This window comes from Quercus lobata, chromosome 5, assembly GCF_001633185.2.
Source record: "Quercus lobata isolate SW786 chromosome 5, ValleyOak3.0 Primary Assembly, whole genome shotgun sequence".
NCBI lineage: Eukaryota > Viridiplantae > Streptophyta > Magnoliopsida > Fagales > Fagaceae > Quercus > Quercus lobata.
Window position 1 is genome coordinate 39,365,681 of NC_044908.1, and position 12,885 is coordinate 39,378,565.

The 12,885-nt window shown below is 37.1% G+C and overlaps 2 protein-coding genes across 2 annotated transcripts; one reads left to right on the forward strand and one right to left on the reverse strand.

Moving 5' to 3' along the window:
- The first annotated feature begins 529 nt into the window (after window positions 1-529).
- On the forward strand, window positions 530-3,040 carry LOC115988763 (bifunctional epoxide hydrolase 2-like). The gene is made up of 5 exons (XM_031112380.1): window positions 530-662; window positions 770-984; window positions 1,701-1,868; window positions 1,962-2,197; window positions 2,546-3,040. Exons 1-5 carry the CDS (start codon window positions 590-592, stop codon window positions 2,790-2,792), a joined length of 939 nt encoding a protein of 312 aa, XP_030968240.1. The 5' UTR covers window positions 530-589; the 3' UTR covers window positions 2,793-3,040.
- Window positions 3,041-10,027: 6,987 nt separating this feature from the next.
- Window positions 10,028-11,383, reverse strand: LOC115990444 (zinc finger MYM-type protein 1-like). Its single transcript, XM_031114279.1, has 2 exons — window positions 10,783-11,383; window positions 10,028-10,434 (listed from the first exon to the last, which is right to left on the reverse strand). Exons 1-2 carry the CDS (start codon window positions 11,381-11,383, stop codon window positions 10,028-10,030), a joined length of 1,008 nt encoding a protein of 335 aa, XP_030970139.1.
- Between the last annotated feature and the right edge of the window lie 1,502 nt (window positions 11,384-12,885).

The window sequence follows — 12,885 nt, forward strand, 5'->3', positions numbered from 1 at the left end:
AAGGAGAAATTTCTCTCTCAACAAATAAAATAGTACTAAGCGTACTGTTTATGTCAGATAATTACCCACTTAAAAAAAAATAACACTCATATCAACACATACAATTATAATTTTTCACATTTTAAAATATGTTGTCCACTACTAAACTGACCCGAAATGTTGGGTGAATTGTGACATAGTGAGTTAAAAATTTAAAATAAATAAAGTAGCTTTTTTGAGTGCTAAAATCTAAATTTTTTTAGGAGTGTTACATTTATAAGATTTTCATAACAAATTTTGAATGGAAGGACGTTACTGGTTCTAATTTGAACTTATTACTAAATTTTTTTTTTTTTTTTCACGTCAATGACAACCAATAACAACTTACAACTTATAATTTGTTGTAAAAATATTATGGTCATTTCTTAAATATTTATGCATCACTGAATAATTTTAGAAGTAATTAGAGTGTTTTTTTTTTTTTTTTTTAAGGGAGTAATTAGTTTAGACTTTATTCATTTATTTATTTATTTAGGAGCATTAGTTTACACTTTAGTATCCTACCAACTCAACTGAGTTCCATTCCTAATCATTTTCCGGATCTAAAAAAATGGACCAAATCCAGCACAAGTTCATAGACGTAGCACGAGGACTGAAGCTCCACTTAGCCGAGATCGGAAGTGGTCATAATCCAATCCAATCCAATCCATTATGTTTACACAATCTTCACTTCTTATATTTTTTCTTTTCTGCACACGTCAGATTGGTTTGATTCTTTTTTCTTTTTCAGGTCCTCATGTGGTCGTGTTTCTGCACGGGTTTCCCGAGATATGGTACACGTGGCGGCACCAGATGATGGCTGTAGCAAATGCCGGTTTCCGAGCGATCGCACCTGATTACAGAGGGTACGGCCTCTCTGACCCACCGCCAGAACCAGCAAAGGCTTCGTTTACTGATTTTCTAACTGACCTGCTTGGAATTCTTGATGCCCTCCAACTTCCCAAGGTATTGTTTTGTTTGTTGGAACAAGAATTTCCTTTTGCTAAACTTGTTTTTGATGAGCTTGATCTTACACATATTTAGCAATATCTTGACGGTACTGTTAAAATAAGTTTTCAAAATAATCAACATTTGAGAACCAACAAAGAAAGACATTCATTTGCTAGATCCAATAGTATTTCAAAAAGAGATTAAGGTTTTAATGATTTTTTGCAAAATAATTTATATATATATATATTTCTAAGAAAATATTTATACAATAATTAGAGCTTATTTAGATACCATTTATTTTGTTGAAATTAAAAAATTATAATTAAAATTATTGTAGATAAAAATAAAAACTAGTTGGAGTAGTAAAATGGACTCATAAATAGTGCCAAAAAATACTGTGAATAATAAAATAACTTTAATTTTTCATTTTAATCTAAACGCACACTTAATATTGAGAAATTTGAATTTGTAGTGTTTGTCAGTACGTACACAACTTATATTATAATTATATATGGCGAAATTATGAAATTGTGAAGAGTGCGGCATGACTTTTTTTATTCTATCCTTATGAAGAACCAAGTCATGTAATTGATTCCAGGTTGTTGGCACACCCATGTGTTTTATCAGCTAGAGGAGTAATCGTATTCTAATAAAATGAGCAAAAGAAGAAAGATTTGTGTTGCATTTTAAGTAGCTCACTCACAAACACATTTTAATTTTTATATGCACAGGTTTTTCTTATTGCAAAGGATTTTGGAGCTCGGCCTGCCTACTTATTTGCCAATTTGCACCCAGAGAGGGTCCTGGGAGTTGTAACAATGGGAGTGCCATATTTGCCCCCAGGTCCCACTACATTCCATAAGTACCTGCCTGAAGGCTTCTACATTTCAAGATGGCGGGTATAGATATAGTTTCTCTCTTAAGGTTCTGATGATACAATGCATTAATGCCATCCGCTGCTTGCAACTTATATGTTTATGAACTCTTTTCAGGAGCCTGGACGAGCAGAAGCTGATTTTGGGCGCTTCGATGCTAAAACGGTTGTAAGGAACATTTACATCCTCTTTTCCAAAAGTGAAATACCAATAGCTGCAGAAAACCAAGAGATCATGGATTTGGTTGATCCATCTACTTCTCTTCCCCCTTGGTTCACGGAGGACGATCTTGCAGCATATGGAGCTTTGTATGAAAAATCTGGATTCCTAACTGCGTTACAAGTTCCATATAGGTAATGAATTGATCCCAATTGTACGCTAGTGACCAAGAAGTATTACCCATTAAACCATGGCACCTTCCTAAACTATAAATCTATACGAGACTTTTGCTCCTCCACTATTGCTTTGTTTACTTGTACAATCATTCACACTGTATCCAATGAGTATGCCAGTGCTACTTATTGGTGTTAGAAATGCATCATTTTCCTCAAGCAAGGTAATTTATAGTTGTTCATCTGTTTCGCTTCCAAAGTGGATTAATTGTACTTTTTTTTTTTTGGGTGCGTAAACCACAGTAATTGGAAAAGTTGTTAATGGACTGTGGATTTGCTAATGATTTCTGTTGATATTATGCATTCTAGGTCATTTGGTGAGGACATCAACATGACAGATCCAAAAGTTAAACTTCCAGCACTTCTGATTATGGGTGGTAAGGATTATGTCCTCAAATTTCCAGGCATGGAGGACTACCTTAATAGTGGAAAGGTGAAAGAGTTCGTCCCAAATTTGGAGATCACTTTTTTGCCAGAAGGAACCCATTTTGTTCATGAGCAGTCACCTGATGAAGTGAATCAGCTAATCCTCTCATTCCTTGGCAAGCATGCTTGATCATAGACACTTTAATTACAGTTAGTTGTCATGAAGATTGTCTAAGCTTGGACGAGTTGTGAAATATTAAACACATGTATTGTATTGATATCAGAGTAATTTCAATAATCAAGCGTTTGTGTATTTATAGACAGATTAAAACTGTGTTTCGTCAGTGTTGCATGCGTTAATGTTTTAAATGCTATGAAATAGTGTACACATCCTCTGTTGCTTGAGCTCTTGTTGAAATCTATGATAAAGAAGAATGGTTAGTAAAGTAAGGTCTCTATTTTCTTTGCTTCTGGATTTATTGCCGTTACAATTTTTTTTTCTTCCTTACTCTCTTTTGAATCATTGTTTTCAATGTGCATACTCCTAAAACTAAAGATTCTAGGTGGAATAAATGACTCAAAAATCACATTTTTTCAACTTCAAATTCATCACTCCTAGATTTAGTAGCAACCCTTGCAAGGGTCTTACCAAAAGTTTAATGCAGGCGATACTGCTGCTGTAATAACAACGGCTCATTGACAAAATGGCAATTTGCTTTTGTTCCTTACTCTCTTTTGGATCATTATTTTCAACTTTCATATTCCTAAAACTAAAAGATTCTAAAATGACTCAATAAAATAAAATTCACATTTTCAACTTCAAATTCACCACTCATAGATGATAGATCAAGCAAGGTCTTACCAAAAAGTTTAATGAAGGTGATATTGTTGCCATATAACAATGATATAATTTGCTGTAATAACTTTTGTTTTTTTTAGAGTGTTTCAACTTATGACGTTCGCTTCTAATGATAGCTCTTTATCATCATACCAAGACACTAATCAGTGTTTAGTGTAGGCGGGGATTGAATCTCAGATCTTTTATTTAATTATAAGAGACTTTACCAATTGAGCTAACAGGAATTCACATTTGTCATAACAACTGCTGGTTGGCAAAACGTCCTAAATTGCCAATGGTTACATTGGAGGAGTTCTGAATTTCAACTTCACAATAAAAGCCTTGACATTAGTAACTAATAAGTACAGCCAGTACACCCAATAAGGAGAAAGGAAAAAAAAAAACTTCTCTTTATTTATTTTGAAATAAAGAATAATTTCATTATAAATTGTAAATGAATAAAATATCACCGTATTTAAAATTCTATTCTACAGTCTACACCTAATAATAAAAATGTTAAATGAAACGAATTCATTTTTAAATTTGCTAACCTAATAATAAAAATGTTAAACGAAACGAAGAATTCATTTTTAAATAAGCTAAGAGCTAAGATAAACTATCAATTAGTACAATAAAAAAATAAAATAAAAAACTCTCTCCCTTCTAAAAGAAAATATAATATAGGTGGTTAATGCTTACCACAAAAGAAAAAGAAAAGAAAAGAAAAAAGAAAAAAAAATATATATATATATATATTTATATATATATAAAAAGTTATTCTCTCCCTCCTAAATCTAATCCTATAATAATAATAGAAAAATAGAGAGATTCTTTTCCCACCTAAACCAGCCGTGATTGTTTCCTTTTGTTTTGTAATTATGTTGGGCCTTTTTTTATATCCTGGGCGGGATTGCTTCTGCCATACTATGGCCCAATGATTTTGGGGTTGGAAAGTCGAGACTGGCTCAATTGAAACTCACTTTAAACCAACTTATGCGCAAGCTAGGACTCCTAGCAAAGATCTTGGTCACATGCCCACAGCAAGGAATGCTGTCATAAAAACGTTATAGCAGGAGAAACATAATACAGTAAGATAGTTAAAATATTCTAACTAAAGTACCAAAGATAATGTTTAAACGATTTTGCAATAGGCTGGAAAATATGATAATATGAGTATGACAGGAATAAATAGGCAACAAGAAAAATAACATTAGCACTTAAGCAATTATGATAAAGGAAGGAAGGAGTCAGTTTGCTGAACCTGGCACCTTGGCAGATTCAAGTCCAAGAAGGGAACCAATTTCCAATGTAGGTAACCTCACAGGGAGATTCTACCATAGAAATTGCCTATTTTGGAAAATGGGCCTAAGTGGCTTAATCTCAAACTCTTGACTTGCTAGAGAATGAGCTATTGAGAGGGAGAGAAGTGAGTAGCTTATAGGTGCATGCTCTATCACTCCTCACAATCTTGTTTTCTCATTTCACTTTCTATGTTTCTTGTTGTTCCTCCTTATTGTTGTTCACTGTGCACAATTAAGGCTTTTTTATACTGTCTACCATGATAAGATTTACCTTTTTACCCCTCAAGTACTTTTGGCCTGTTATGGGTGTCTTTCTCAAACTACCCACTAGTCTGCTAGCTGCCTAGCCACCACCACTACCATGTGCTGGCTATGCCATATTCCATTCCCAGACAAAGAGTTTTGTTTTATTTTCTTACTTTCCGTGGCATTCCCATCCGGATAAGGGCTGGGTATTCTCTCTTACTAACTCCTATAGCATGCACCTAAAGATTCCATCTTATCTTTGCTTCTTTTGGGTGACATGTCATCCCAACAGGACATTTCCCCCAAAAAAGCTTGAGCAGGAACCCCAGAATAGGCTTCCCCCTTCTCACCACTACCAGACCACACCCTTTCTTACCTCTAACCCATGGCCCACTACCCCTATACTGGTTGGGTACAAGTTGGTGGTGCCTGAGTCTTATGCGTGCTTCACTCCCATGTGAGTCCATTGCTTGTCTGGTGTTCACGTGTTTACTATTGCTTGTGGGTTTGTCTAGCATTGCTATGTGTTCTGCTGCTTGTTTAACCTTTTGTGGCATGGGTGAGTCATTCATTCTCCGCATCTCATTTCTTCTTTAGGCTAGGTATTGCTTGGATGTGGGCCTTTGCTTCTTTCAATTCAACACCTATCTCTTTTCACCCTTGGTTTGTGGGTTGATTGGTACTCCTGCCATGCCACTGCGTTGTTCTTGCCATGATACCGTTTAGCTTTCATTTGCTGGGCTTCCTCTATGCCTGCCATTTATTATTCCTTCCCTCAGCTCACGTTACCCAGTATTTTTGCTGGATCAGTTCTCACATCATCTTAGGTTTCCTTGGCCCATTTTATTCCTTTAGGCATCCTTGGCCTATTTCATTCCATTGGGCATTCTCGGCCCATTTCATTCCTTGGGGCAACCTTGGCCCATCTTACTCTTTCCTACTTCTTACATTCCCATGGGTTTTTGCTAAAATCTTTCGAGCTTCCTCGACCCAATTACCATATCCTTTACTTTTGGGTTTATTGGCCTTTGAATCATCCCTATTTACTAATTCCTTTCTTTGGACTCCTCCGGCCCATATTTGCTTGCTGTTTATTTCTTATGATTCTCATGGGCTTACTACTTCTTTCTTTGGGGCTCCCTTGGGCCCATTTGTTTTCTTTGGAGCCCTTTTACTATTTTGTGGGCTTGTGTACCATTATTTCTATCATTCGGGCCTAATGGTTTTTTTTTTTTTTTTTACTTTACTAATTCTTCTTTCTTCACCCCTTTTATATTGTTGGACTTCTTATTGCCATTGGGCTTTTTCTTTTTGCCAAAATGGGCCCCAATATTCAGCCTCCTAAGCATATGAATCGCTCCTACGGTTCATATGCGAATAAAAAGTCTTTTTCATTTTTTTGTTTTGTTTTTGTTTTTGTTTTTGTTTTTTTTTTTTTTTTTTTTTTTTTTTTTTTTTTTTTTTTTTTTTTTTTTTTTTTTTTTTTTTTTCGAACAGTGGGTCGCTCCTTATTTTCTTTCTTGTTGTGAACAATATTGTCTCTTCGAATTTCCCAGTTTAGCAGTTATTCTGAAACACAGCTTCTATTTCATTAATACCATGCTTCTTTTGACGACTGACCCGTTGCATCCTTTCATGTTATCTTTATTGTCATTTATACTTAAACTTATTTCCTTCCCATCATTCATTTAGAATGTCTTTTCATTCTCTCTTTCTTCATTGTGTTTTCTTCACTAATCTATTCTACTCAACTATCCCATCATGACATTAGCAAAACGCAAGGGTTCTTCCCATTGTAAGGGGAAGGAGATTGCCGCCAACGATCTTGCCACCAAAATCGTGGGTGAAGATGCTCCCCTCTCCGAATTGGAATGCTCTAAGGAGGAGGAAGGGAGTCGCGACCCGGATAGTAAGTGCGCTCTCCTCATTGACTTGAGGTACAACACTCACGCCCATTTTTCGGTGGTACCCGGTGACTACTTGCCTCCATCGTCAAGTCACGTGTGGCTTTCCATTTGTTGCATTGACATGGAGGTGTCTCGGGCCCCTTTGGTTTCCTCGATCCCCGATCTTGTATGCCAAGGAACTTCGCTCCCTGTGCCCATTCTCTTCGAATTTGAGTCAGGTACCTCTTTGGGTTGGAAGGAATGGGTAGATGAAGAGTTGTCCAATACAGGTTTCATGACAGCGTTGTAGCAGGTTGGTGTGTTTAAGCCTATTGTTTCACCGCGTTGCTTGTCCAACTATAAGGACTTGTTCAATCGTCATCATTTGGTCTGCCGATGGTGCACTGCTACCCACACCTTCTTCCTTTCTTGCAGCAAGATCACTATGGCCTTGGAGGATATGGCGAATCAATTGTTGTTGCCCATTCTTGATGATGTGGACCCAAGTGACATGGAACTTTTTCTCGAGGAGGAGGCCCTGGAGGTTGAATAGAAGAAAGGGATGAGCGGCAAGCATTGGGTTGGGGCTTTCTCCAAGGCTTCAGATGTAGTCCGCCATGCAGCCTTTGTTGCATTCTAGCTCTGTAAGTTCATCTTTGGCTCTCACCATCATTATGTCGTAAAACCTTTTTATTTCCAATTAGCCAATGAGATTTTTGCCGGGGTGAGTCTACTATTGGCTCCTATGTTTCCAGGTAATCTGTATGTGCATTTAGATATTTTGTACACTGATGAGAAGCAGGAAGGCTCTTGCCACATAGTTACTACCTCTACCTACAGTACCATTTTGCAACATCTACTATGGAAGCGTTGTGCTAAACACTCGGCTAAGTGCAAGTCCGTTCGTTTTACCAAAGAGAAGTATCGTTCATGTTTGAAGGTTATTACTAATTTTTGTGATTGCTTTGTATTTGACTTTCCGTCGGCTTACCCCTGGGTTGGGTTGAAGCCGTTTGGGCTTCCTATTGTGGAGTTTTTTGATAAGGGAGTTGGCTTTTGTTGGAGAGCATACAAGAATTTGGGTACTAGCTTTACATGTGCTAATTTGGTTATGGGCCCCTTTACTAACACTACTAGGACCACCACCTCGTTGACTGCTTTTGGTGAAGGGGATTACATACTTGGTAGCCACTAATGCTGGGTGGCTGCCTTACCTTGCTAATGAGGGCATCCAATTTGTGCACTATTCTGCCAATAGAGTGATGAGGCAGTTTGGGTTGTATTAGGACATACCTGATGATTTCTTAGCCATTCTAGAGTCCACTACTTCTGTCCGACTATTCCTGCAGCCTAGTGCCTTTGAGTTTTGGGGCAGGCATTTCACTGTGGTCACTATTCAGGGTTCACAGAAAGAGGGTCTTTGCACAGCTGATATGCATTGGTGTTGGCAAGCTGTGATGCTTCATTTAAGAAGGAGTTGTTGGGCAACCGTGAGTTTTCTCTCATTCCTCCTGATGGTCTTCATGCCATCATTTCTGCCAACCTACAATTATTGCCTCCCACCAAGTCTATGGTGGTGTATGTTAGGAAGTAAAGCCAGTTTGCTAGGAAGCAGAGTCAGTCTGCTATATTTAGGAGAAGAAAGTGAAAGTGGTGAACCTTCCTACGCTTATGAAGAAGGGCTTAGTGTCTCAGTCCGCCAAGCCCAAGTCTACCAAGAGGGGTGATGATTCTTTTGAGATTTGTTCCGATATTATTCCCTATAAAAGTGGTCTTCCTCCTATTGGTAATGTAGTTCTTGAGGGTTCTCCTCCTCCTTCTATTCGCACCCGTTCCAGCAGGTGGCCTATTGCAGGCAAGCCTAAGCCTTCCACTCCATGACCATCTACAGATGCTCCTCCTTCTAACAGGACCTGCGGTAGCAAGAGAAAGACATCTCCACCACCTCCATCCACCATTATTGAGAGAAGAGTATGTTATCTCTAACCTTACTTCTTCTTTATTTATTTTTATTCATGGGGCCTTCCTATGGCCAACTCTACATGCATACTTATTTATTTCTTATTTTATTTTATTTTTTATATCACTTCTTGGCAATCTAACATAAGGAAGATACTTTTGCCACCTATCCTATCTTACTTGACGAGCTTGAGTTCCTTTTCATTATCATTCATCAATTTTTTTTTTTTTTTTTTTTTTTTGCTTATTTTACTTTTAAAATCTGCCTTTTTTTTTTTTTTTTTTTTTTTCTTCTTTTATGCTTTTAGGCTGACCTCGAGCCCCTTTCTATTTATCACCCCATGAGTGGGGAGATCTCTCCTGCCATGAGCACACCCATGGTGGGTTTCTTTGATGGGGCGGATATAATGGCTGGGGCCATGGCCTTTGCTTCTACTGTTGCACAAGGAGCTCCTGTCGAGGCCTTGATTCCTTCACCTAGACCTGGTCCTGTTGAGGAGAATGCCCAGACTGAAAGGGTTGGTGAGTCTATTCTTATTCTTGTCGAGACTCCTACTCCTCAAAAAGGAGTCACTCCTGCGGGTGCATCTTAGACTAGGAGTGCTTCTCCTGCTACTCCTATTGTCATCTCTGTTAGTGATCCCTTCATTGCCCTCTCTCAAGCCGTAAAGGATGGCTCCTCCTTGGTGGTCACTCCTTCATCTATTCCCAGTTTTGCCACCTATGGGCCTGATGCAAATTTGTCTTCTGATGAGGGATCCGATAAGGTCCTTGAGGATTCTAAGGACGAGCCTGTCACGAAGAAGAGAGTTTTTGATCAGTTCATTCCTCTTTTTCTTTTAGCTCCAATCCTTTATATATTTATTATGAATAGTTAGTAGTGTCATCAACTTTACTTCCATCAAAGGAAATTTAAGAATACTGTGCCATATGTTTAATGCAGTCAGTGGTGACTCCAGGAAATTTTTTCAGGGTGTTCCTCAATAAGCATAAATTACACAATCTAATAAAAAGAAAATTTTATATATTGACAACAACAACAATCAAAAAATACACAAATACATAGAATTTACAATTGCCTTTTACAAGTTTTCATATTTTGAAATCGTTGCATAATAGTCTCATTATCAATGCTACAAGCTACATCTTTTTCAATATACACAATTAAGCAATCATTCATCCATTGATCTCCCATTCAATTACGCAGTTCATTATTTACATATTTCATTGTTGAAAAACTTCTTTCTATTGTTGCAGTAGCAACTGGAAAGGTCAAAGCTAGCTTCACTAGCAAATAGACTAATGGATAAGTCTCGTGTTTTCTTGTGCTCACTAACTTTTCAGCAAGTTCACTAACTCCTTGAAGCTCTAAAAAGAAGTCATTGCTGCGCATATCAAAAATATAATTCTGCAGTTGAGAGTCAAGTGCCAAAATATCTGTCCCAAGAAAATCAGAGGGATATAACTTAGCTAGACGTATCAACTTTTCCTTATCGAAAGCCACAAATGAATTACTTGGATTCAAGCAAGCCATACAAAGTAGCAAATCGGTATTCGCCTCAGAAAAGCGGTTGTTAAGCTCTTGAAGTTGCATATATATGACTGTGTAGAATAGCTCAACACGATAATGATGTAAATTTATATTTTGTTGGGTGTTGCGTCGCGACCTCCCACTAACTACAAATATCGCTTCCATGTCCAAGATAGGAATATCATGTGAGGTACAAAATAAAGATACTTCAGCCAATAAAGATGCCCATCCATCATCTCTCATCACTTGCAACCGTTGCTTAGACACTTTAACAAGATCCATAGCATTTACTATATCTTGATTTTTTTTTTTTTTTTTTGGTAATGCTATTGACAACTCATTTGTAATCCCTAAAATATTTTTCATCAAGTGTAGAGCAAAGACAAATTCAAAAGAAAGAATTGACCTCATAATAGAACGAGCTTCAACTTTTTGGTCGGAGAGGCCATCTTCTTTAATAATCTCTAGTACATCAACAACAGCAGAGAACATCAAAATCAAGCTGAGAATAGTCCCATAATATGATCCCCAACGTGTATCACCAGGACGTTTAAGATTTGTCTCTTGATTCAAACCTTGCCCACTTCTACGAACACCATTATCTAAATCTTCTTTAATTTTGGCAAATTGTGTATCTCGAAGAGCATCTCGTCTCTTGCAAGAGCCTCCAACAACAATTACTAAATTACGAACCACATAAAAAAATTCAGCAATGTTAATGTGATTTTTAGCAACAGCAACAAGTGTCAATTGAAGTTGATGAGCAAAACAATGGACATAAAATGCTGACTTGTTCTCTTTCAAAATTAAAGTTTTGAGACCATTGATATCACCTTGCATATTACTAGCCCCGTCATAACCTTGCCCACGTAGGTTCGATAAACTCAAATTATATTTACAAAGTAAACATTCAATAGCATGTTTGAGTGACAAAGCGGTAGTACTTGCTACATGTACAATACCAAGGAATCGCTTTATAATAATTCCTTCTTTGTTCACATAACGAAGAACAAGGGTCATTTGTTCTTTCACTGAGATATCACGTGACTCATCAACTAATATTGAAAAGAACCCATTGTCAAGATCCTTGATGATGGCTTTGGATGTTTCACGTGCAATTGCATTCACAATGTCTTTTTGAATATCAGGGTGGGTAAGCTTGCAATTTTTCGGAGCTTTTTGCAACACTTCATTGATAGATTCATTGTGATCCCCCAAATATTGTACAAGCTCAAGGAAATTTCCTTTATCACTTGAACCTTGAGATTCATTGTAACCACGAAAAGCTAATCCCCGGCATAAAATGAATCTTATGCAATCAACTATGCCCAGGATCTGAAGGAAGATTTTCTAAGTTAAAGTCAACACAAATTCGCTTAGAAGATGAAGATGAATCTTGCGCAGGAGCTGAATCTTGGGTACATGGTTTTCTTATCAAATATTTGTCCATAATTCTAGCAAAAGAATAAACAATAAACTATAAGTTTATTTTAAATATTAATAAAATTATTAATTATTGTTGTTTAGTTGTTTCATTAATTTGTTTGTTTTTTATAAACTATAATTTGTTACATTATTGTTTCATTAATTATAAAATTATTAATTATTATTTAGCCTAACATAACTTAATTTATTTGTCTTTTATAATGTATTGGTTAATTATACTGCTTTAATTATTGTTGTTTAGTGCAACAATAAACTATATTACTTTAATTTGTTTGTCATTAATTATATTGCTTTAATTTGTTATATTGTTTAGTTCCTTGTGCACATTACACTAAAAGAGCCAAACATTATACACCCCATGTGCAGCATAATAAAAGCAGTGTAATGTGCAACACATTACACTACTTTAATTATTATTTACTACCCGACCCCATGTGCCCACTGCCCATCAGCCCATCTATCCCTACCCCACTCAACAGACAAGCACAAACCATCCCCCAATCAGAACTTGCCAATCAGAAAATTTCACAATCACAATACACATTACTAATCAATATCTCACCAACACCAACACCAACACACACTGAGTCATTGACCAACAGGCAACAGCAACGAATAAGATAAAGCTAAGATAAAGCCAAAAAACAGACAAAAAGCAAAATAAAGTTAAAGAGTAAAGATTGGTTCCAAAAAAAAAATAAAGAGAGTAAAGATTCGATAGCCAATCAGAGTCTTACAGTTCAAAAGAGAGAGAGAGAGAGTTACTGAGTTAGAGACTAGAATAAAAAGAGAGAGAGACATTAGACATTTTCATTTCATATTTTTCATTTCAGTGAGAGAGAGAGAGAGAGTGAGAGACTGAGAGAGAGTCAGAGAGAAAAAGGGAGAGAAATACCTTGAGGCTGAGCCGAGCACTGGAGTAGCTGAGACGGTAAGACCGATCTGCGATCTACGACGACGGGCAAGCGATGAGCGACGACGATGGGCGAGCGAGCGAGCGACCGGCGACGACAACGAGACGAGGACGACGAGCGACGGAGGTCACAGAGTGAGCTGCGCCTGCGAGCGACGTGACC

Bases quoted from the DNA above. Each gene is read 5' to 3' on its own strand.
- LOC115990444 (XM_031114279.1), bottom strand. From the start codon at position 11,383: ATGACCCTTGTTCTTCGTTATGTGAACAAAGAAGGAATTATTATAAAG. The intron at 10,435-10,782 runs GTTCTATTATGA...TATTCTACACAG, and splicing joins CGACCAAAAAGTTGAAGCTC to TCATATATATGCAACTTCAA.
- LOC115988763 (XM_031112380.1), top strand. From the start codon at position 590: ATGGACCAAATCCAGCACAAGTTCATAGACGTAGCACGAGGACTGAAG. The intron at 985-1,700 runs GTATTGTTTTGT...TTATATGCACAG, and splicing joins ATGCCCTCCAACTTCCCAAG to GTTTTTCTTATTGCAAAGGA. The intron at 2,198-2,545 runs GTAATGAATTGA...TATGCATTCTAG, and splicing joins GCGTTACAAGTTCCATATAG to GTCATTTGGTGAGGACATCA.